The sequence below is a fragment of the Microcaecilia unicolor genome, chromosome 7, assembly GCF_901765095.1.
Source record: "Microcaecilia unicolor chromosome 7, aMicUni1.1, whole genome shotgun sequence".
NCBI classification, from domain to species: domain Eukaryota; kingdom Metazoa; phylum Chordata; class Amphibia; order Gymnophiona; family Siphonopidae; genus Microcaecilia; species Microcaecilia unicolor.
The window spans coordinates 263,428,474-263,453,995 of NC_044037.1; the positions used below are offsets into that span (position 1 = coordinate 263,428,474).

Consider the following 25,522-nt stretch of genomic DNA (forward strand, 5'->3'; position numbering starts at 1 on the left):
AAACATTCTATACATGTTATTGGTGTTTGTACTTTTTGAAAGCGTGAAAAATCGATTCATTTTTACCCGATTGTATAGACCCCAATACTATCCCCACTCAGCCATCTGTTTTCCAAGCTGAAGAGCCCTAACCTCTTTAGTCTTTCCACATATAAAAGGAGTTCCATCCCCTTTATCATCTTGGTTGCTCTTCTTTGAACCATTTCTAATTCCTCTATATCTTTTTTGAGATATGGCAACCAGAATTGAACACAATACTCAAGGTGAGGTCTCACCATGGAGCTACCCAGAGGCATTATAATATTCTTGGTCTTATTTTGCATCCCCTTTCTTAATAATTCCTAGCAACCTGTTGGCTTTTTTGGCCACCGCTGCACACTGGACAGAATTCAGCATACTGTATACAATGACACCTAGAATTTCTTCTTGAGTTCTGACTCCTATGGTGGACTCTAGCATCAGGTATCTATGATTCAGATTATACTTCCCAATGTGCATCACTTTGCATTTGTCCACATTAAATTTCATCTGACATTTGAATGCTTAGTCTTCCAATTTCCTAAGGTCTTCCTGCAATTGTTCACAATCCGCATTCATTTTGACAATTTTGAACAGTTTTGTAATCTCCAAATTTAATCACCTCACTCGTTGTTCCATTTACAGGTCATTTATAAATATGTTAAATAGCACCGGTCCCAGTACAGATCCCTGTGGAACTCCGCTATTTACCCTCCTCCTTTGAGAAAAATGGCATTTAACCCTACCCTCTGTTTTCTGTCCAATAGCCAACTCCTAATCCACAGAAGTCATCTTCGACTCCTCCCTCTCCTTCTCTGCACATATCCAACAAACAGCCAAGACCTGTCGCTTCTTCCTCTTTAACATCAGCAAGATTCACCCTTTCCTCTCTGAGCACACCACTCGAACTCTCATCACCTCTCGCCTTGACTATTGCAACCTACTCCTCACTGGCCTCCCTCTTAACCATCTATCCCCCCTTCAATCAGTTCAGGACTTCGCTGCACGCCTTATATTCCACTCGAACCGATATACTCATATCACCCCTCTCCTCAAGTCATTTCACAGGCTTCCGATCAGATACCGCATACAGTTCAAGCTTCTCCTTCTTACCTACAAATGCACTCAGTCTGCAGCACCTTATTACCTCTCTACCCTCATCTCCCCTTATGTTCCTGCCCAAAACCTCCGCTCACAGGACAAATCCCTCCTCTCAACACCCTTCTCCACCACCGCCAATTCCAGGCTCCGCCCATTCTGCCTTGCATCATCTTACGCATGGAATAAACTTCCTGAACCCCTACGCCAAGCCCCCTCCTTACCCATCTTCAAATCATTGCTCAAAGCCCACCTCTTCAATATTGCTTTCAGAACCTAACCTTTATACCTTTATACCTTTCATGTAATCGAGAATGCCCCAAAATGACTACCCCTACTTGACTGATTCTACAATTCTCCATTAGATTGTAAGCTCTTTGAGCAGGGATTGTCCTTCTGTGTTAAAATTGTACAGCGCTGCGTAACCCTGGTAGCACTTTAGAAATGTTAAGTAGTAGTAGTAGTAGTAGTAGAAGGACATTGCCTCCTATCCTATGACTTTTTAATTTGCCCAAGAGTCTCTCATGAGGAACTTTGACAAAAACTTTCTGAAAATATAGAAACACTACATTGACTAGCTCACCATTATCCACATGTTTATGCATACCTTCAAAGAAATGAAGCAAATTGGTATGGCAAACCTTCCATTGGCTGAACTCTTGCTGACTCTGTCCCATTAAACCATGTTTGTTTATGTGCTCTGTAATTTTATTCTTTATAATAGTTTCCACTATCCTGCCTGGCACTGAAGTCAGGCTTACCAGTCTGTAATTTCCCGCATCATCCCTAGAACCTTTTTTTAAAAATCAGCATTACATGGGCCACCCTCCAATTTTCAGCTACTATGAATGATTTTAATGACAGGTTACAGATCACTAACAGCAGATCAGCTGTTTGAGTTCTTTCAGTACCCTGGGATATATTCCAGTGTTTCCCAAGTCGGGTCCTGGAGTACCACTTTTCAGTCATGTTTTCAGGATATCCACAATGAATATGCACGAAAGGGATTTGCGTATAATGGAGACAGTGTATGTAATTTTCAGTTCCTCTGCATTGTCGGCCTTGAAAACCATTTCCTGTACAGGTAGATCTCTTACAAATTGGCAGACATAATTGTATTACTCCAGCTACTACTTTTTTTTTTAAGATAAAATGCTGACTTTGAACTCCAGTCAGGCTGGTTTGTGGAAAGGTCACAGTGTGGAGTCCTTATTAAACACTATTTTAAATGGTATCAGAACTTCTGTGAACTCAGGCCTGATGGTCATATTAGTGACAATTGATTTGTCTGCAGTATTTGACATGTTGGAGCATGAGTTGAGATCCTGGGGAGCCAGGTTCAGTTCCCTCTTCAGCTCCGTGTGACCCTGAGCAAGTCACTTAACCCTCAATTGCCCCAGGTACAATAATAATTTAGGGGGTCTTTTACAAAAGCTTAGCTTAAGTTATCATAAGCAGGGCCCATAGGAATAAAATGGGCCCTGCTGCAGATAACTCGAACTAAGCTTTAGTAAAAGACCCCCTTAGACTGTAAACCTATTAGGGACAGTGCAAAGTACCTTAACAGAAATTGTAAACTGCAAAGTCGCCTCAGGGATCACTTGTGTTGTATCAAGTACTGAAAATAAATAAATACATTCCTTTCTTTTACATCATCTATATGATATTGGAATTAGGGGAAACCATTCTAAAATAGCTATTTCTATGGTCATTCTTTCAGGGATTGTTCTGATATATTTCTTTTTTAGGACTCTTCATACGTTGGTGGAATTTCTCAGGTCTGCTTACTGACTCTAACTCTTCTTAACATCTTTATTACTCCCATAGTTTCCCTGATTCAATCTCTCTATTCCTATGATCTTCGCATTCTTGAATGTATCCAATGAGCTTGATACACGTGGAGGGGCATAATCGAACGAAAACGTCTATCTCCATGGGCGTTTATCTCCGAGAACGGGTCCGTGAAGGGGCGGACCAAACCGTATTTAAAAAAAAAAAAAGACGTCCATGTTTTATTCGACAATTTGTGAGCTGGGCGTTTTTGTTTTTCAGCGATAATGGAAAATGAAAGCGCCTAGCTCAAAAACAAATAAATCCAAGGCATTTGTTCGTGGGAGGGGCCAGGATTCGTAGTGCACTGGTCCCCCTCAAATGCCAAGACACCAACCGGGCACCCTAGGGGGCACTTTTGCAAAAAAAAAAAAAAAAAGTTAAAGAGCTCCTAGGTGCATAGCACCCTTCCCTTGTGTGTTGAGCCCCCCAAATCCCCCTCAAAACCCACTGCCCACAAGTCTACACCATTACTACAGCCCTAAGGGGTGAAGGGGGGCACCTAAATGTGGGTACAGTGGGTTTGGACGACTAAGCATTAAGCAGCACAATTGTAACAGGTAGGGGGGGATGGGCTTGGGTCCACCTGCCTGAAGTCCAATGCACCCCCTAACAACTGCTCCAGGGACCTGCATACTGCTGCCAGGGAGGTGGGTATGACATTTGAGGGTGAAAATAAAAAGTTGTGAAACATCATTTTTTTGTGGTGGGAGGGGGTTAGTGACCACTGGTGGAGTCAGGGGAGGTCATCCCCGATTCCCTCTGGGGGTAATCTGGTCATTTAGGGCACTTTTTGGGGCCTTATTCGTGAAAAAACAGGGTCCAGGAAAAGTGCCCTAAATTCTAGCTACAAATGCATACTTTTTTCCCATTATCGGCGAAAGGTGCCCATCTCTGTTCGGGTGATAACCATGCCCCAGTCCTGCCTTCACCACGCCTCTGACACGCCCCCATCAACTTTGTACGCTTTTGCGATGAAGTGCAGTTGAAAATGTCCAAGTTCGGCTTTCGAATATACCACGTTATTCGTTTTTGTGAGATAAACGTCCATCTCCCGATTTAGGTCGGAACTTGGGCGTTTTTCTCATTCGATTATAAGCAGGATAGACTAATATTGAATATCTCCAGAACCAAAACAGACCTAGACCCCTGCTTCCTTTCTCAGTCCCCCCCCCCTCAATAATTATCAATCATCCCTCATATTTTTCATCCAGAACTCTGCATTCTTGGAGTCTAATTTGAGTCTGCTTTGACCACTGAAACACAGATATTTGTATAGTAAAATCAATCATTACAGAATTGTCAATAAACTGTTTTTCATTGCATGTGGATCCAAATATTCTTCTACATTTGTTGTTGGTTATATTCAAGATTGGCTACTGTTATGCAATATACAAAAGCCTTCCATATTTACTGTTCTCCTGCTTGAAGCTAATTCAGAACATTGCAGTCAAGTTTCTAATAGGGAGCTCACAAATTTGATCATGTTTTCCCCCTCCCAGTAGCACAACATTGGCTTCCGAGTCAATTATTGCATCGTTTAAAATTCTTCCTTTGACACATACTACAAGCATATGTATACTCACAGTTATCTTTCCAAACACTTGGGGGTCCTTTTACAAAGCTATAGTAAGGATACTGCAGCAATGGCTTGTGGCAAATCGTCCCTATTGCAGGAGCCCGGTGGTAGTTCTGATGTGTGCGATGCGCCTTTTCCAGCACTCTGATTTTTTTTTTTTTTTTAGCACTGGGGGCTTGGGCTTACTCAATAGTAATCAGGCAGCACCGTAGCACCGTATACTGCTTAGTTACTGCCGGGTTATCGCGGGAGCCCTTACCACCTCCTAAATAGGAGGTGATAAGGGCTCCCCCAGGAAATGGCCATATGTCAAGTGCTTAACTTACCACCTGGCCATTTCTTTCTTTAAAATAAAAACAAACAAGCAAAAAAAAAACCCTTTCATTTTACCTGCTGTGGTAAAAGGGGGCCCAGGCGCGCGTTCCACTTTTTCCCACAGCTTAGTAAAAGGACCCCTGAGAAAGCTGAAATCGCTCATTAAGGATGTAGATATAGCTGGACCCAGTGCCAAATTTCTGAGTTGCTGCATCATGAGGGCCAGTACATGTGCAGGTGGCAAACTGTTTTCTTCTTGGCTCATCCATGGAAGTAAAACTGTGAAAAGACAAGGCCAACAAGGAAGCAGTTTTCCACCTAAAAATGTGCTGCCCATAATGGAGTAATCACGTGAAACTTGGCACAGGGTCAGACAATAACTACATCTGCAATAAACAATTTTAGTGTTCTCAGTTATCTTTTTTGAGTTAAAAATGGGGTTGATTTTGAATGTGATTAGGAGACTGAGCAGCTCTTAATGTGAGCAAAACTTTGGGACCCTTTAACTAAGTTGTGGTAATAAATGTCCTTATTGTGCTAAAGCCATTTTTATTGCAGGTGTAAAATGGCTGATTTTTCTATTTTCAGCATCAGTGGCCACACACTACTTTTACCATTTGCACATGAGCCCTTACAGCCACCTATTTTGTAAGTGGTAAGGGCTCACGTGCTAATTGGTTAGTGTGCGGCAATATAGCTTCACTAACCAATTAGCACAGAACATGCCCACTCTCTGCCCCCAGTGCTAAAAAATATATTTTATTTTTTTAGTGCATGGGTAGCGCATGCTGATCCCACAAGTACCACGGGACACATGAGTGTGCCCCATGGTAAGGAATTTTTAGATGCTTCCAACAATGGCCAATCCAGGTTACAAGTACCTGGCAGAAACCCAATTAGTAGCAAGGATTTTACCTGCAAAAGACTTTTTTTTTTCTTTTTTTTTTTAACTAGACCAAAAAATGATGTTTTGGGGTCTGATGAATGATATGGTGAGTTGCTGAGCACAATGAAGGAGAGCATATCTGATGGTCCCATTCAGTTCTAGATGTGCCTTCAAGCCAAGAATTGACTCCTGGTGACTTTTCAATAAAGGGACCATCCCCACAAACACACACATACACAGTTATCTTGCATGATACTGGAGTGGTTTGCCATGACCTTCTTCTGAGGCATGAAGGGTTAAGTGACTTGCCCAGGACTAAAAGGAGCTGCCAAGGGATTTGAACTGGGGCCTTCAGGTTTCCAGCCTCTTGCATGAACTTTATAAAAAGACAGAAAGGAAGAAAGCATAAAATACACTTTTTGGACAGTTCACATTGATGCCCTTTTATAAATTTTCCCACACATGAACATACATGTTTCTTTTTCAATATGCCAGTATACTTATCATATGTTTATAAGTTTTAGATTTTAAGAAAGTAATACATATCTCTCTATATAAAAGGCACCACCAACGTTCTATGAAGCCTCCACTCATGGTTTCCCCATGAGTGTCTGCCCCGCCCTCGCTCTCTCTGTAACACAAACAGTGAAGGAAAACACAGCAAAGCACGAAATCAAATTGCTCTCTCTGTAACAGTGAAGGACTCAGAGGGGGGAGGGGAGAGAGGGCAGGGAGCAGGGACAGAGATATCCGGTTTCCCCATGAGTGTCTGCCCCGCCCTCGCTCTCACTGTAACACAAACAGTGAAGGAAAACACAGCAAAGCAGGAAATCAAATCACTCTCTCTGTAACAGTGAAGGACTCAGAGGGGGGAGGGGAGAGAGGGCAGGGACACACACACTCCCACATGCACACAGAAGAAAACCTTGCTAGCCTCCGTTTCATTTGCATCAGAAACGGGGCTTTTTTACTAGTCATTACATAATCTTAGATACATTCGGTAATAGGCTGGAGGTAAAAGAATAATTAATTAGAAGGTGTTAGGTAAGGTTATGTGAGGGGTGTTTAAAGCATTTGGGTGGTGTAGGGAGTGATTTGTTTCATTAAGGATTATTTTTGTATGCCTTGTTGAAGAAATGTGTTTTCATAGATTTGCGAAAGCTGGTTATGTTGTCCATGGTTTTCAGGGTCATGGGTAGTGCATTCCATATCTGTGTGCTTTTGTATGCAAAGGTAGTAGCGTATGCCTGTTTGTATTTAATTCCTTTACAGCTGGGGAAGTTCAAATGGAGGAACTTGCGGGCTGATCTTCTGGCATTTCTGGGTGGTATTTCACTATACTTATACTCATCTCTCTATATAAAAGGCAAAACCAACATTCTATGAAGCCTCCAGCCGGAAGTGTGAAGGGGGCGAGATATCTGTTTTCCCTATGAGTGTCTGCCCCGCCCTCTCTGTAACACAGTCAGTGAAGGAAAACAGCAGAGCACGAAATCAAATCGCTGGCTCTGTAACAGTGAAGGACTCAGAGGGGGGAGGGGAGAGAGGGCAGAGGGCAGGGACACACACACTCCCACATGCACACAGAAGAAAACATTGCTAGCCCCCGTTTCATTTGCATCAGAAACGGGGCTTTTTTACTAGTTCTTGTATAAAACAGTAATGCATATAGATATCTGTTGCAATTTAAATGTCATTATTTTTGTATTGAGAAAAAAATATTTAAAATATAAAATTAAAATATTTACTTTCCAGGTTCTGAAGATCAAGTTCTCTACATTGCTAATGATACAGATATCCTAGGTTTTGTATATCCATTCAACTACAGTAATGGACATCAGAAAATTTCCCATATAGAGCATAACTCAAGGATAACTGGGATGGATGTGTATTATCAAGGCAATATGATTGTTTGGAGCACTCAGTTTAACCCAGGAGGCATTTTCTACAAAACATTTGATGGAAGAAGACAAAAGCAAACTAATAGTGGATTGATAGTAAGTAAACTAAGTTGAAACATTCTGACATGCAGCTGGTTTACCACCCTTTTCTTTGTGTAGACGTGCTGAATAAAACGTTTAAATTTGTTTTGACTCTCATTTGCATATTTGCATAAACTGGCCCTTAAGAGTATATCTTGCATAAGCGTCTAAGTTCCCATTTTATAAAGCCAGGATATCCATGCATTAAACCCAAGTGTGTACAAATAGAAAGGGGGAATGGTCTGGGCAAGTTTTTGGCAGACGAGGGAATGGCAAGTTTATAGTCATTTATTCCCCATTTCAGAAAAGGACTAAACGTCTATGTCCAAAATGATTGACAATGGGAGTAACACTTACTACCAAGCATGTTTAGGATTTGGTAAACAGCTGCTATTGAGTAGCATACCACTGGAGGGATGGGGGGAGATTATATTAATCCTCCAGTGGATTTTATCCCCCCCCCCCCCCAAATGCCAAACTGGCAAGCATATCAGTCACTGTGACAGCACTGGGATAATAACTGATTATCCACCTTATAATCAAAACTTTTTGCCGGTGATCTGCCAACACAAATTGGGAGATCGTCGGCGATTTCACAAAAGCGACTAAAAGCGTATAATCGAAAGCTGGCTTTTTAACAGCATCGCCGCTTTCCTGTCGCCTCACCAGCGAAAGCTCAAGGGGGCGTGTCGCTGGCGAAGCGAAGGCGAGGCATGGGCAGGCATGGGTGTGGCTACCAGATGGCCGGCTTTCGGCGATAATGGAAAAAAAAAAGCGGCGTTAAGTGGTATTTGGCCGGGTTTACTTGGTCCTTTTATTTTCATGACTATGTCTCAAAAAGGTGCCCCAACTGACCAGATGACCACCAGACGGAATGGGGGATGACCTCCCCTTACTCCCCCAGTGGTCACCAACCCCCTCCCATACTACAAAAGTTAAAATGAAAACCTTTTTTTGCCAGCCTGTATGCCAGCCTCAAATCCCGTACCCACCTCCATGACAGCAGAATGTGTTGTATTGTCTGACAGCCTTTCCGTGATTGCGATGTGGCTCTTGGGCGAGTGTGACACCTTTTCTGTTAGGTGCCCTGCAGAGTCACATCAGTAATGCATTGTGGTGGGTGTAGGGTACTGGGCTCTACTCCCATGGTGCTTTTCCCCCTGCTAACTGGGTCAGAGTGTGTCCTGTTTTGTTTCCAGTAGTCCATGAGGTAGTGGCCATTTTTCTAAGCCAGTTTTAGATCCCTTTTATGTGTTACCCACGTTAAAAAACGTTATTACCTTGAATGTTGCTGAAACAGGGCATTGTACAGCATTCTGCCAGCTCAGACCTACTGCTAATCTCAGTATCAGGGAGACTGTTTGCCAGTGGGGCACAACCTCTGATCTGCAGTTAACTGTGAGTAAAGGTGCTTATTCAAATAAAGCACTTTTTCAAAGACATTAGTCTTCAGGTGTCAACTGCTGTGCTAAGGTTATACAGCAGCAACAAGTCCTAGAGGTCTGAGTGTGTGCAGGTCCCTGGAGCACTTTTAGTGGGTGCACATTTGTGGGTAGGGGGTTTGGGGGGGCTCAGCACCCACAGTAAGGGAGCTATGCATGTGGGAGCTGTTTCTGAAGTCCACCACACTGACCCCTAGGGTGCCCAGTTGGTGTCCTGGCATGTAAGTGCACTACAAATGCTGGCTCCTCCCACAACCAAATGCCTTGGATGTCACCAGGTTGGAGATGGCCGACATTTTTTTCCATTATCGCTGAAAAACAAAACCGGCCATCTCAAACCCAGCGACATCCAAGGCATTTGGCCGGTCTAAACCGTATTATTGAAAAAAAAAATGGCCGGCCATCTTTTTGATAATACGGTTCCAGCCAGCTGTTGCTCCACCGCCAAAATAGATCGCTGGCGACCTATTTGGCCGGCAACATTCGATTATGCTCCTCCACGTTACTAAGGTCTCTGTTTACTAAGGCGCGTTAGCATTTTTAACATGCCTATAATTAGCGCGTGCGCTGTCAGGGCTGTGCTAACCCGGTAAGCGAAGTAAGCATGGCAGGGGGGCGCTTCCCTCTGGGGGGCGCCGCCGCACCATGCTCACCTCACTCGCCCTCCCCCAAAATCCCTTTTCTTTTTTTTTTTCTTTTTAAATTTACCTCCGTGGCAGCGGTTCCGGCAGCGCAGCGTCAGGGAAGGAGGCGGCGCTCCCGACGTCTCTAGCCTTCCCCGCTGTGTTCCGCCATCTTCTGACGACAGAGGAGCATGGATGGGCATGGATTGGGAGGGCAGGCCTCAGGGAGAGAGGGGAATTGCTGGATAGGGATGAATGGAGGGGACAGATGGGCATGGATGGATATGGATTGCAGGGCAGGGCTCAGGGAGAGAGGGAAATTGCTGGAAAGGGATGAATGGAGGGGGCAGGGGACAGAGGAGCATGGATGGGCATGGATTGGGAGGGCAGGGCTCAGGGAGAGAGGAGAAATTGCTGGACATAGAGGGGAGGGAAGAGAGATGAAGGAGATGAAATGAGGGAAAAGGAAGAGAGGAGAAAAACTGCACATGGATGAAGAAAATAGGCAGAAGCTGAGGACCAGAAATGAAGAAGAAAGGAGGAAAGGAAAGAAATAAATGGAAAAGAAGCCCTGGAAACGGAGTTAAGAGGACAGATAGCAGCAGAATCAGATACTGGGCCAGCATGATCAGAAAAAGAAAGTCACCAGACAACTAAGGTAGAAAAAAAATCATTTTATTTTCATTTTAGTGTTTGGAATATGTCCACTTTGAGAATTTACATCTGCTATCTTATTTTGCAATGTATAGCAATTTCTTTCTAAGAATATTGCTGACAATTCCTGTCAGTGTGGCAAGTGGTGAGCGATCATTTTCACGGGGGGGGGGGGGGGTGCCGCTGCTGCCAACTGATAGTCTGCAGGGGGGCACCAGAGACCCTAGGCACGGCCCTGTGCGCTGTGTAGGCGCCTATAGGGATACTGTAGGCGCGTACACAGTTAACGCACATACATGGTTAACGCGCATTAAAAATGTTAACGCACCTATAACGCGACTTAGTAAACAGGGCCCTAAGATAGCAAAGATAATCGGCTATGTTGTCATTTTACAATATAACCAGTTATGCACCGGTTTTGAACACGCTGAAAGTCTCTCTATATTTTTCTTAAATGGATGCAAAAATCCATTTCTCTGTATTTTAGAACAGGCTCTACATCAGGAGATTCTGTTCAAAAATACTACTGAAATTGGTTGTCTCAATTCTGACTTTTGCTTCATTTCTAAAACAGGGCTGCTTTATTTTTGAACATGCAGATTCCAGTAACTGTTTCTAAATATTTTGAAACATAGTGTTATTTTATTCAACAGCTGGAAAAAGTTCCACATGGTTACATAGGCCTCATTTTGGAGTCTTTCACATATATGATATTTAGGTGCCTGTTTACTAAAGTGCAGTAAAGTTTTGCAGTTACCATGCATTCTTTGCATATGTGAAAACTGTTTGGGACACGGTCAGAATCTACTCTGCACTTACTGCACAAGCCTCCGCTCATTCTGCCTCGCCTCACCCTATGCTTGGAACAACCTTCCTGAGCCCTTACGCTAAGCCCCCTCCCTGCCTGTCTTCAAGTCTTTGCTTAAAGCCCACCTCTTCAATGCTGCGTTCGGCACCTAACCCTTACCGTTCAGTGAATCCAGACTGCCCCAATTTGACTGCCCCTATCGGACTGACCGTTCACTTGTCTATTAGATTGTAAGCTCTTTGAGCAGGGATTGTCTCTCTTTGTTAAATTGTACAGCGCTGCGTAACCCTAGTAGCGCTCTAGAAATGTTAAGTAGTAGTAGGGCAAACATTTGCTAAACATTAAATTCATATGAGGATTTCCTTATATGATGGCCATTTCAATTCTCAGAGCCAGAGAGTGAGGGACTGCTACTATCCTTGCCCACTACATCACTAGGGAACACCTCCAAGTAAGTTCTGGGTTTTATTTGGTTGTTTATTTTTTTTTTTTTGGGGGGGGGGTGTAGGTGCATAAACTGAAAGGTAATCATTCAGACAGTAATTACTCTGGACTCCTATTACTAGAAGTATGACTGCACCTAAATTGACTCTTACAGTCCTAGCTATGCTGTCCCCATAGAAGGAATAATGCCAATGTGGAAATATATATATTATTTATTATATATAAGAAAATAAGCAAATATGGCAAGGCATTAAAATTTTTAAACGATGTGAGACTTTTTTGAACTGTAAGATCAGAATGTTTTTGAGACACATAAAATATAGAGAAATTTTATTTTGTTATCTTCTGGGGTATTTCAGTAGGGATCTCTTTTCTTTCTTAAAATTCAATGCGAAGAAATGCAAAGTGATGCACTTAGGAAGTAGAAATCCACGGGAGACGTATGTGTTAGGCGGGGAGAGTCTGATAGGTATGGGCGGAGAGAGGGATCTTGGGGTGATAGTTTCTGAGGATTTGAAGGCGACGAAACAGTGTGACAAGGCGGTGGCTGTAGCCAGAAGGTTGTTAGGCTGTATAAAGAGAGGTGTGACCAGCAGAAGAAAGGGGGTGTTGATGTCCCTGTATAAGTCGTTGGTGAGGCCCCACCTGGAGTATTGTTTTCAGTTTTGGAGGCCGTATCTTGTTAAGGATGTAAAAAGAATTGAAGCGGTGCAAAGAAAAGCTACGAGAATGATATGGGATTTGCGTTACAAGACGTATGAGGAGAGACTTGCTGAACTAAACATGTACACTCTGGAGGAAAGGAAAAACAGGGGTGATATGATACAGACGTTCAAATATTTGAAAGGTATTAATCCGCAAACGAACCTTTTCCGGAGATGGGAAGGTGGTAGAACGAGAGGACATGAAATGAGATTGAAGGGGGGCAGACTCAAGAAAAATGTCAGGAAGTATTTTTTCACAGAGAGAGTAGTGGATGCTTGGAATGCCCTCCCGCGGGAAGTGGTGGAAATGAAAACGGTAACAGAATTCAAACATGTGTGGGATAAGCATAAGGGAATCCTGTGCCGAAGGAATGGATCCTCAGGAGCTTAGTCAAGATCGGGAGGCGGGGCTGGTGGTTGGGAGGCGGGGATAGGGCTGGGCAGACTTATACGGTCTGTGCCAGAACCGGTGGTGGGAAGCGGGACTGGTGGTTGGGAGGCGGGGATAGTGCTGGACAGACTTGTACGGTCTGTGCCAGAGCCGGTGGTTGGGAGGCAGGGCTGGTGGTGGGGAGGTGAGGATAGTGCTGGGCAGACTTATACGGTCTGTGCCTGTGCCAGAGCCGGTGGTTGGGAGGTGGGGCTGGTGGTTGAGAGGCGGGGATAGTGCGGGGCAGACTTATACGGTCTGTGCCCTGAAGAGCACCGGTACAAATCAAAGTAGGGTATACACAAAAAGCAGCAAATATGAGTTATCTTGTTGGGCAGACTGGATGGACCGTGCAGGTCTTTTTCTGCCGTCATCTACTATGTTACTATGTTACTATGTTTCTTAAATTCCCGTGCAAGTGTATTGTTAAGTATAAATCTGTAAAATATTTTGTTCTAATCCTGTCCATTTTTGGCTGCTAACCAGCCACTGATACCTGAATCTTCTTCCCCCCTCCTTGGGCTGCTGATATGGAAGTTCTGTAATAGTAATACTTTAGATGACAGCTAGTCAACCTGCTTTCTTTTTATTTATATTTTGAAATTACGGGCCCAATATTCAGCCCACAAAAATAAGCAGTTTGTAAGCCGCTCACAGCTGTGTGCTGAATTAACCCCGGATATTCAATGCTGGGGCATGCTTGGCTTCCAATATTTAATATCCAGGTTAGTGCAGCAATTCGGAAGTTAACTAGGCACTGGCCGATATTCAGACTGGTGTCTGGTTAACTCAGTGGATAAAGTTAGGACAGTCTTTTTGCTGTCCTAAATTTATCGGCTTACGTAGTCAGTTAGTGGACTGAATATTGCTGCTAACTGGCTAATTTATGGCTCCACCCAAATACTACCCTGGACCACCCATAATCTAGCCAGTTTGCACATAGCCAGTCAGAGACAATTTTCAACGACTAAGTACCGCTGAATATTGGTGGCCAGTCAGCTCAGAGAGATCTAACCGGGTAGCAGCTTTTCCAGCCCAGTTAAACGTCTTTGAATATTGGCCCCTATATCTATAATAACTTTTCTTGCTAATATTCTTTTTGGCCTCTCCCCATTACAGTGGACTTTAGTGCAGTTGTTGTTAATTTTATTTCCTGTTTTTGTATATTTCTTTCTATTGCACTTTACTGTACAATCATTCCCTTTTGCTTGATTTTTATTCTATTTGAAATGTCAATAAACATAAAAAGGTATAGTAAGTATAAAAGCTTATTGTACTTTAGTGAACATACCCCTAAATTCTATTGTGGTACCTCAATGTGCAATTGGTGGTATTCCTATACATATGAAGCTCCTTCCAGTCACTATATTACATTTTACAACTTGTTAACCATATATCACTTATTGGACTTTTCACATTTCTTTATGTTTATATGACTATAAAGCTGTGCATAGTTAAGTTTCATTTTTCTAATTGTTGACATTTTTTCTAGTGTCCTGAATTCAAAAGACCAAGGGATATTGCTGTTGATTGGATTGCTGAAAACATATACTGGACTGATCATTCTAGGATGCATTGGTTCAGTTACTATACAACTCACTGGACTAGTTTAAGATATTCTGTTAATGTAGGACAGTTGAAAGGGCCAAACTGTACAAGACTGCTAACCAACATGGCTGGAGAACCATATGCTATTGCTGTGGATCCAAAAAGAGGGTAAGCTAAATATAGTTATTCTATCATGCTGAATGCTTATTTAAGGCTACATTTGCTGAAGTATACTATTCTGTTAGCTCATAAGAACATAAGCATTGCCATACTTGGACAGACTGAAGGTCTATCAAGCCCAGTACCCTGTTTCCAACAGTTGCTAATCCAGGTCACAAATACCTGGCAAGAACCCAAAAGAGTAAAATGGATTTCATGCTACTTATCCTAGAAATAAGCAGTGGATTTTCCCAAGTCCATCTTAATAGAGACTTATGGACTTTACTTTTAGGAAATTATCCAAATCTTTTTAAAATTCTGCTAAGCTAACTCCTTTAACCACATTCTCTGGCAATGAATTCCAGAGTTTAATTACATGTTGAGTGAACACGTATTTTCTATGGTTTGTTATCATTTTTTGTAGCCCTTCTCTGTATTTTTTCTAATTCAAGTATGGGGCTCATTTTTAAAAGAGAAAAAAATATCAAAAAAGTGTCATAAATCTGCATTTGGATGTTTTTCTCACAAAAATGTCCACATTGGTATTTTTGAAACCAATGTTTAGGCGTTTTTTTAGGAAATCCATCAGAAGTGCATTCAAATCACAAGGGGGCATGTCAGGGTGTGTTAAGGGTGGGATCTGGGCATCCCTAACATTTTTTTCTGACATAATGGAACACAACAAAACATCCAGGGCTATAAGTTGGATGTTTTGGTCTAGACCTGTTTTATTAATGAATAAGCCACAACAAAGTGTCGTAAATGACCAAATAACCACTGGAGGGAATTAGGGATGACCCCCCTTTACTCCCTCAGTGGTCACTAATCCCCCTGCCCCCAAAAATGTGATTTAAAACATTACTTACAGCTTCTATGCCAGCCTCAGATGTTATACTCAGGTCCATTAGAGTAGCATGCAGGTCCCTGGAGTAGTCTAGTGGTGAGTACAGTGCACTGCAGACAGGTGGACTTAGGCCCATACCTCCCCCTACCTGTTATACTTTTGGTGGAAACTGTGAGCCCTCCAAAACTCACCAGAAACCCACTGTACCAAAATATAGGTGTCCCCTTAACCCATAAGGGCTATTGTTGTGGTGTACAGTTAGGGGTAGTAGGTTCTGGGTGGGCTATGGGGGCCTCATCAGACAAGATAAGGGAATAATGGTGATATTTGTATCTGGGACCATTTATTTTGAAGTCCACTGCAGTGCCCCCTAGGGTGCCCCATTGCTCTCCTGGGATGTCTTGTGTGGACAGTCTACTAAGAATTCTGGCTCCTCCTACATCCCAATGGCTTCATTTTGTGAGTTTTTCACTTGGATACTTTTTTTTTCAAAAATTAACCAAATAGATAAATGCACAGAACACAAAACCATCTAGCAAATAGCCATTTTTGAATAACAAAATACACATTTTTCTGTTTTGAATTTTGGACATGTTTAGCAAAACGTCCAAAGTTGGACTTAGATGTTATATCAAAAATGCCCCTTTATATCTTTTTTGAGATGCCGTGACCAGAATTGCACACAATGTTTGAGGTGCAGTCACACCATGGAGCGATACAAAGGCATTGTAACATTCTCATTTTTAGTTTCCATTCCTTTCCTAATAATTCCTAACATTCTATTTGCTTTCTTAGCCACCACTGCACACTGAACAGAGGGTTTGAACGTATCATCAATGATGACACCTAGATCCTATCCCTGGGCAGTGACTCCCCATTGGAACCTTGCATCATGTAGCTATAGTTTGGGTTCCTTTTCCTTAAATGCATCACTTTGCACTTGCTCACTATAACTTTATGTCATTAGCAAATGTAATTACCTCAATAGTTATTCCCATCTCTAGATAAATATGTTACAAAGCAGCGGTCCCAGCACAGACCCTTGAGGAACCCCAGTACCTATCCTTCTCCATTGAGAATACTGACCATTTAACCCTACTCTCTATTTTCTATCTTTTATCCAGTTATTAATTCACAATAAGACATTGCCTCCTATCCCATGACTTTCTAATTTCCTCAGGAGTCTTTTAATAGGTACTTTTCCAAATGCCTTTTGAAAATTCAGATACACAGTGTCGACTGGCTCACCTTTATCCACATGTTTATTAATCGCTTCAACATGTTTATTCACCCTTTCAAAGAAATGTAGTAGATTGATGAGGCAAGATTTCCCTTGACTAAATCCAAGTTGACATTGAGAGGCATTCTCAAAAGCAGCGTCTAAGTTGGAATTTGGACGTCTTTGTAAAACGTCCAAATTCGGAGGCGGGGAGAAGGCCATTTTCAAAAAAAGATGAACGTCCATCTTTGGATTTGAAAATACCATGGACGTCCTTGAATTTGGACATCTTTGATTTTTGGCGATTTTTGAAACCAAAGACGTCCAAGTCTAAAACTTCCAAATGCAAGCCATTTGGACATGGGAGGAGCCAGCATTTGTAGTACACTGGTCCCACTGACATGCCAGGACAGCAATTGGGCACCCTAGGGGGCACTGCAGTGGACTTCATAAAATGTTTCCAGGTACACAGCTCCCTTACCTTGTGTGCTGAGCCCCCAAACCCCCTACCCCCAACCATACACCACCACCACCATAGCCCTTACTACTACTACTACTTAACATTTCTAGAGCGCTACTAGGGTTACGCAGCGCTGTACAATTTAACAAAGAGAGACAGTCCCTGCTCAAAGAGCTTACAATCTAATAGACAAGTGAACGGTCGGTCCGATCGGGGCAGTCAAATTGGGGCAGTCTGGATTCACTGAACGGTAAGGGTTAGGTGCCGAACGCAGCATTGAAGAGGTGGGCTTTAAGCAAAGACTTGAAGATGGGCAGGGAGGGGGCTTGGCGTAAGGGCTCAGGAAGGTCGTTCCAAGCATAGGGTGAGGCGAGGCAGAATGAGCGGAGCCTGGAGTTGGCGGTGGTGGAGAAGGGTACTGAGAGGAGGGATTTATCCTGTGAACGGAGGTTACGGGCGGGAACGTAAGGGGAGATGAGGGTAGAGAGGTAGTGAGGGGCAGCAGACTGAGTGCATTTGTAGGTAAGAAGGAGAAGCTTGAATTGAATGCGGTATCTGATCGGAAGCCAGTGAAGTGACCTGAGGAGAGGGGTGATATGAGTATATCGGTTCTGGCGGAATATGAGACGTGCAGCAGAGTTCTGAACAGACTGAAGGGGGGATAGATGGCTAAGTGGGAGGCCGGTGAGGAGTAAGTTGCAGTAGTCCAGGCGAGAGGTAATGAGAGCGTGGACGAGAGTTCGGGTGGTGTGTTCAGAGAGGAAAGGGCGAATTTTGCTGATGTTAAAGAGGAAGAAGCGACAGGTCTTGGCTATCTGCTGGATATGCGCAGAGAAGGAAAGAGAGGAGTCAAAGATGACTCCGAGGTTGCGGGCAGATGAGACGGGGAGGATGAGGGTGTTATCAACTGAGATAGAAAGTGGAGGAAGAGGAGAAGTGGGTTTTGGTGGAAAGACGATAAGCTCGGTCTTGGACATGTTCAGTTTCAGGTGGCGGTTGGACATCCAGGCAGCAATGTCGGATAAGCAGGCCGATACCTTTGCCTGGGTCTCCGCGGTGATGTCTGGTGTGGAGAGATACAGTTGGGTGTCATCAGCATAGAGATGATACTGGAAACCATGAGATGAGATCAGGGAGCCCAGGGAAGAGGTGTAGATTGAGAAGAGAAGGGGTCCAAGGACTGATCCCTGGGGAACACCAACAGATAAGGGGATGGGGGTGGAGGAAGATCCATGAGAGTGAACTTTGAAGGTGCGGTGGGAGAGATAGGAGGAGAACCAGGAGAGGACAGAGCCCTGGAACCCAAATGAGGACAGTGTGGCAAGAAGTAAGTCATGATTGACAGTGTCAAAAGCAGCGGATAGATCCAGGAGGATGAGGATTGAGTAGTGGCCTCTGGATTTGGCAAGGAACAGGTCATTACAGACTTTAGAAAGTGCTGTTTCTGTCGAGTGAAGAGGGCGAAAACCGGATTGAAGCGGATCAAGGATGGCATGAGAGGAGAGAAAATCAAGGCAGCGGCTGTGGACTGCGCGCTCAAGTGTCTTGGAGAGGAAGGGTAGGAGGGAGATGGGGCGGTAGTTGGAGGTACAGGTAGGGTCTAGTGATGGTTTTTTGAGGAGTGGCGTGACTACAGCATGCTTGAAGGTGTCGGGGACAGTTGCAGTGGAGAGAGAGAGGTTGAGGATATGACAGATGGAGGGGGTGATAGTAGGAGAGATGGTGTTAAGTAAGTTGGTGGGGATGGGATCAGAGGAACAAGTGGTGCATTTTGAGGAGGAAAGAAGGCGGGCGGTTTCCTCCTCGGAGATATCAGGAAAGGAGGAGAAAGAGGTCTGGGTTGGTTGGTTGAGGGAGAGGGTTGAAGGGTGAAGAGGAGGAGGTGGCTTGGTAGTGAACTCAAGGTTGATCTTTTGCACCTTGTCGCGGAAGTAGTCAGCCAGTGATTGAGGAGAGAGTGACGGGGGAGTGGGAGCGGAGGGCACTTTGAGGAGGGAGTTAAGGGTGGCGAAGAGACGACGAGGGTTAGAGCTGAGAGAATTAGTCAATTGGGTGTAATAGTCCTGTTTGGCAAGGAATAGTGAGGACTGGAAGGAGGATAGCATGAATTTGTAGTGAAGGAAATCTGAATGGGTGCGAGATTTCCTCCAGAGGCGTTCAGCAGATCGGGCGCAGGAGCGAAGGTAACGGATGCAAGGGGTCAGCCAGGGCTGGGGATTAGTACGCCTTGTGGGACGGGAGGTGGATGGTGCAAGGGTGTCCAGAGCAGAGGAGAGAGTGGCATTGTAAGCGGAGACAGCCTCGTCAACAGACTCGGAGGACATGATGGAGGGGAGGAGATTAGAAATACTAGATGATAAGGTGGGAGGGTCAATAATCTGGAGATTCCTGGAAGTAGTGGTTAATGTTGGGCGGGGCTGAGGGGGAGGGTGAAGAAGTGTGAAGGTGATCAGGTGATGATCAGAGACAGGAAGAGCTGAGGTGTGGAAATTGGAGGGTGAGCCGGAAGAGGAGAGGACGAGGTCAAGGCAATGGCCATCACGGTGAGTAGGGGTGGTGGAACAAAGCTGGAGGTTGAAGGATGATGTTAGAGTGAGGAACTGAGAAGCGTGAGAGTTGGACAGGTCATCAACGTGTATGTTGAAGTCTCCGAGAATGAGGGATGGAGATGAGGGTTCAAGAAAAACAGAAAGCCAGGCATCGAAGTCGGTGAGGAAGGAAGGGAGGGATTTATCAGGGGGGCGGTAAATGACTGCCACTCTGAGTGGCAACGGGTAGAATAGACGGATGGAGTGGACTTCAAAGGATGAGAAGCAGTGAGACTGTGGTAGGAGGAGGGGTTGGAAGCTACAGGAGGGCGAGAGTAGTAACCCGACGCCTCCTCCACGGCCAACTAGGCGGGGAGTATGGGAGAAGAGATAGCCTCCATGGCATAGAGCCGCAACTGAGGCAGAGTCGTCAGGGGAGAGCCAGGTTTCAGTTAGGGCAAGCAGGTGAAGGGAATGAGAGATGAAGAGATCGTGGGTGAAGGGAAGTTTGTTGCAGACCGAGTGGGCATTCCACAGTGCACATGAGAAGGGGAGGGAAGAGGGGGGGAGGAGGGGAATAGATATGAGATTGGAGACATCCCGGAAACGTTTGCATGGATAGGACGAAGACAGGTGTGGGGGACCTGGATTGGGATTGATGTCTCCTGCGGATAGCAGGAGGAGGAGCAAGAGAGTGCGGAGGAGGGTGGGGGAGGTAGGGCGACGAAGGCGACGAAGACGGGATGCGCTTAGGAGGAATGGGGATGGGTTAATGGCAGGAAGGAAGTGTTGAAGGTTGAGAGCTAGGAAGGAGGAGGGGGACAGGAGAGATGGTGAGGTGGTGAGGGACGGGGGTGAGTAGGGTATTGCAGTAGTGAGCAAGATGGGAGAGGACATGGGTGGGCAGTGAGTTCCAGTGGTAGACAGCGGTAGGGGGAGGGGAAAAAGATTAGGAAGGGACAGGGCAAGGAAGAGAATGTGTAAAGGGGCCATAAGTAGTAACTGAGGTGTTATGGGTATATATGTAGTGACTGAGGTGTTAAGCGATAGATAGAACGGCAGAGCTGGATTAGAGGCTTAAAACTGGAATGGTAGGCAGCAGGCAGGTAGGCACTGCCCAGTAAGAACAAGTCACACCCACTATGTTTGAAAAATGTGGGAGGAAAGGAGGTGAAGAGCCTGAACACAGAGACAGAGCAGTTATCTGCAGGCAGATTAGGTTGCTTGGGAGGGTATATAAGAACTATCACCCTAGGGGTGGGTGGGTAGAGGGGTGGGTGGGAGGGATCTAAGTCTAAAATGTACAGACAGAGCTGCAGCACAGCCAGTTAATCTGTAAAAAAGAACCTTGCATCATGTAGCTATAGTTTGGGTTCCTTTTCCTTAAATGCATCACTTTGCACTTGCTCACTATAACTTTATGTCATTAGCAAATGTAATTACCTCAATAGTTATTCCCATCTCTAGATAAATATGTTACAAAGCAGCGGTCCCAGCACAGACCCTTGAGGAACCCCAGTACCTATCCTTCTCCATTGAGAATACTGACCATTTAACCCTACTCTCTATTTTCTATCTTTTATCCAGTTATTAATTCACAATAAGACATTGCCTCCTATCCCATGACTTTCTAATTTCCTCAGGAGTCTTTAATAGGTACTTTTCCAAATGCCTTTTGAAAATTCAGATACACAGTGTCGACTGGCTCACCTTTATCCACATGTTTATTAATCGCTTCAACATGTTTATTCACCCTTTCAAAGAAATGTAGTAGATTGATGAGGCAAGATTTCCCTTGACTAAATCCAAGTTGACATTGAGAGGCATTCTCAAAAGCAGCGTCTAAGTTGGAATTTGGACGTCTTTGTAAAACGTCCAAATTCGGAGGCGGGGAGAAGGCCATTTTCAAAAAAAGATGAACGTCCATCTTTGGATTTGAAAATACCATGGACGTCCTTGAATTTGGACATCTTTGATTTTTGGCGATTTTTGAAACCAAAGACGTCCAAGTCTAAAACTTCCAAATGCAAGCCATTTGGACATGGGAGGAGCCAGCATTTGTAGTACACTGGTCCCACTGACATGCCAGGACAGCAATTGGGCACCCTAGGGGGCACTGCAGTGGACTTCATAAAATGTTTCCAGGTACACAGCTCCCTTACCTTGTGTGCTGAGCCCCCAAACCCCCTACCCCCAACCATACACCACCACCACCATAGCCCTTACGGGTGAAGGGGGCACCTATATGTGGGTACAGAGGGTTTCTGGTGGGTTTTGGAGGGCTCTCTGTTTCCTCCACAAATGTAACAGGTAGGGTAGGTATGGGCCTGGGTCCGCCTGTCTGAAGTGCTCTGTACCTACTACGAAACTACTCCATGGACCTGCATGCGCTGTCATGTACCTGAGTATGACATCTGAGGCTGGCTCGTAATATTTTTAATGATGTTTATTGAGGGTGGGAGGGCATTAGTAACTATTGGGGGAGTAACGGGAGGTCATCCCCGATTCCCTCCAGTGGTCATCTGGTCATTTTGGGCACCTTTTTGTGCCTTATTTGTAATAAAAACAGGTCCGGGTGAAAACATCCAAGTTTTAGTCATGGATGTTTTTGCTTTTTTCCATTATGGCTGAAAGATGTCCAAGTCTTAGAAACACCCAAGTCCCACCTCTGATATGCCCCCCCTTGAGATTTAGACATCCTTGCGATGGACTTCCGATAGAGACGTCCAAAATCGGGTTTTGATTATACCGATTTGATCATCTCAGAGAGATGAATGTCAAAGTGCCGATTTATGTCACTTTTTGGACGTCCATCTCTTTTGAAAATGAGCCTGATAGTGTCTTTAATCCATGCTTATTTAAATGATCTGTGATTTTTTCCTTTATAATAGTCTGTATCATTTTGCCTGGCACTGGCGTCAACTTCACTGGTCTATAATTTCCTGAATCATCCTTGGAACCCTTTTTAAAAATTGACATTACATTGGCCACCCTCCAATCTTCTGGTACCATGCTGGATTTTAAAGATAAATTATATATTAATAGCAATAGCTATGCAAGTTCATTTTTCAATTCTGTCAGTACTCTGGGATATATGCCATCTATTCCAGGTGATTTGCTACTCTTCAATTTGTCAAATTTCCCCATTACATCTTCCAGGTTTACAGAGAATTGTTTCAGTTTCTCTGACCCATCATCATTGAATATTATTTCTGGCACTGGTATCTCTCCACACAATGCAATTAGGTTTGGGAAACTTTATTCTATATGTAGTCCCGTAACTGGTTTCTCTCTCACATCTTCCTCGGTGAAGACTGAAGCAAAGAATTAATTTAATCTCTCCACTATGGCCTTGCCTTCCCTGAGTGCCCCTTTTACCCCTTGGTCATTCAGCGGTCTAACTGATTTTTCACTGGGTTCTTGCTTCTAATATGCCTAAAAAAGTTTTTACCATGTGTTTTTGCCTCCAGTACAATCTTCTTTTCAAAGCCTCCATTTGTCTTCCTTATCAGCAGTTTCCATTTGAGTTGCCATTCCTTATGCTGTTTCCTACTATTTTCAGTCAGACCCTTCTTCCTTTTTTCCAAAGGATTTTCTTTTAGCTCTAATAGCTTCCTTCACCTCACTTTTAACCATGCCAACTGTAATTTAGCCTTTATTTCTCATTTTTTATTAATGAAATATTTCTGGTTTGGGCTTCCAGGATGGTATTTTTGAATAGCATCCATGCCGATACACATTTTTGGACCATTGCAGGTGTTCCTCTAAGTTATTTTTTCCCCTTCTCCTTATTTTATCATAGTCTGTTTTTTAAAAGTTAAATGCTAATATATTGTATTTCCTGTGTGTATTTGCTCCACAGATTATATCAAATATGATCATATTCTGATCACTGTTATCAAGTGGCCCCAGCACCATTACCTCCTGCACCTGATCATGTACTCTACTATGGACTAGGTCTAGAAATGTTCCCCTTCTTGTTGGATCCTGAAGAAGTCCTTCCATAAAGCAGTCCTTTTACCTCCATAGCATGCTGTGATGTTACATTTACCCAGTCAATATTGGGGTAATAGAAATTACCCATTATTACTGTGTTCCCCAATTTGTTAGCCTCCCTAATTTCTGATAACATTTCTGCATAATAATGCAGTGAGGCTGATCACAAGCAGTACTATTAGTGTGCTGAGGGAGTAACTAACCTGCAGTACTGGCATGATGTTCAGGGAGGTGTACTGTCCGCTTGATGCCAAGATTGATGCAATAGAATGTTTGCCAAGACTCACAAAACCTACTAACCTTTATCCTATGTTGCTCATTCATGCTGCCACAAGTGATACTGCTAAGTATTCCACTGAATGATTTAAAAGTGACTTCAAGGCTCTGGGACAGATGGCGAAGCAGATAGGTGCACAGGTGGTGCTTTCTTCGATCCTTCCTGTTGAGGGTAAAGGCAGAATCAGGGAAGATTGCATTCTGGAGATGAATGCATGCCTGAGTGGATGGTGCCAATGAGAGTGCTTTGGTTTCCTAGACCATGGGATGATTTTCCAAGAACTACTGAGGAGAGATGGTGTCCATCTATCAAAATAGCGACAAATTGTCTTCTGCAGCAGACTGGCTAATGTATTAAAGAGGGCTTTAAACTTTGCTGGGAATGGGTGAAAAAGTCCAAGGCAAATAATGACTCTCAGGAATGTAAGACTTCAAATACCTTTATAAAAATTGGAAATAAGGGTACTATCCGGAGATCTTTGTATACCAATGCCTATAGTATAGGAAACAAGTTTCTAGATCTAGAGGCTGTAATGGTAGAAGCTGACTTGGATTTAGTGGCAGTTATGGAGACGTGATTCACTGAAAACCATGACTGAGATATAGTTATACATGGAAGGACAGTATAGGAAAAAAGGTGGAGGCGTGGCATTATATGGTGTGATATACAGGCTGCCTTCACAGTCAGAAGAAATGGGCAAGACACTCGCAAGACAGCTATGAAAGGAGAAGTGATACTAATATGTGATTTCAATATGCCTGACATTTATTGTAACATCCCTGTTACAGGGTCATCTAGAAATAAGAAGGTCTTGGATTCTCTACAGGAAGAAGTAATGGAACCCCCGTGGGATGGAGCTGTTCTGGACCTGGTGCTTATGAATGTAGAGAGTGTTTCTGATGGTACAGTGGATGATCTTTTGGCATTTAGTGATCACTGGATGGTGTGGTACAATACTGAGATATACATGGAGATGGTTTATTTGAGATTAAAGGTTCTAGACTTCAAAAGAACTTTGTCAAGGTAGGGGAATACCTCAAGGAGTTGTTAGTTGTATGGGAATAGCTGGGGGAAGTAGAAAAGCAGTGGGCAATAAATCTTTGTTTTAGAAAAGTAAATAAAAGAAGGCAGCTTTGGATCTCAAAAGTAGTAGCTGAAAAAGGTAAAAAGGTTAACCTTTATAAATTACAAGACATCACAGAAAAAGGAAGACAGGCAACAATATCTAGAAAAGATAAGGGAAGCTGAAAAAACAGTCAGAAACAGAAAGATGAAAATGGAAGAAAATAATTCCCAATACAGTAAAATTGGGAACCAAATGTTTTTTAGATATGTAAATGAGAGGAGAAAGTGACAGAGTAGCATTGTGAGGCTTAAGGGTGAAGTAGAGGAACATGTAGAAGCAAATAAGGAAAAACTGAACTGCTTAACAACTATTTCTGTTCTGTGTCCATGGATGAATGGAAAACAAAGGCTAATGGGAATAGATGTCTGGTAGACTTGGTCCAATTCTCAGAAGACTGTGTTTGTAAGGATTATTATCTCTAAGATTAATGAGCACCTTGTGTTTGAACATCTTTCTAAGTCAGTGGGCTCTTAAGAGGAGTGGCCTAGTGGTTAGGGTGGTGGACTTTGGTCCTGGCGAACTGAGGAACTGAGTTCAATTCCCACTTCAGGC

The 25,522-nt window shown here is 43.7% G+C and overlaps 1 protein-coding gene across 1 annotated transcript in view; it reads left to right on the forward strand.

Annotated features, from left to right (window-relative positions):
* The window catches only part of LRP1B (LDL receptor related protein 1B), a 1,639,960-nt gene that overhangs the window by 1,429,611 nt on the left and 184,827 nt on the right, over positions 1 to 25,522 (forward strand). The window contains 2 exon segments of the mRNA XM_030210865.1: positions 7,482 to 7,723; positions 14,306 to 14,529. Coding sequence (XP_030066725.1) covers positions 7,482 to 7,723; positions 14,306 to 14,529 — 466 coding nt within the window.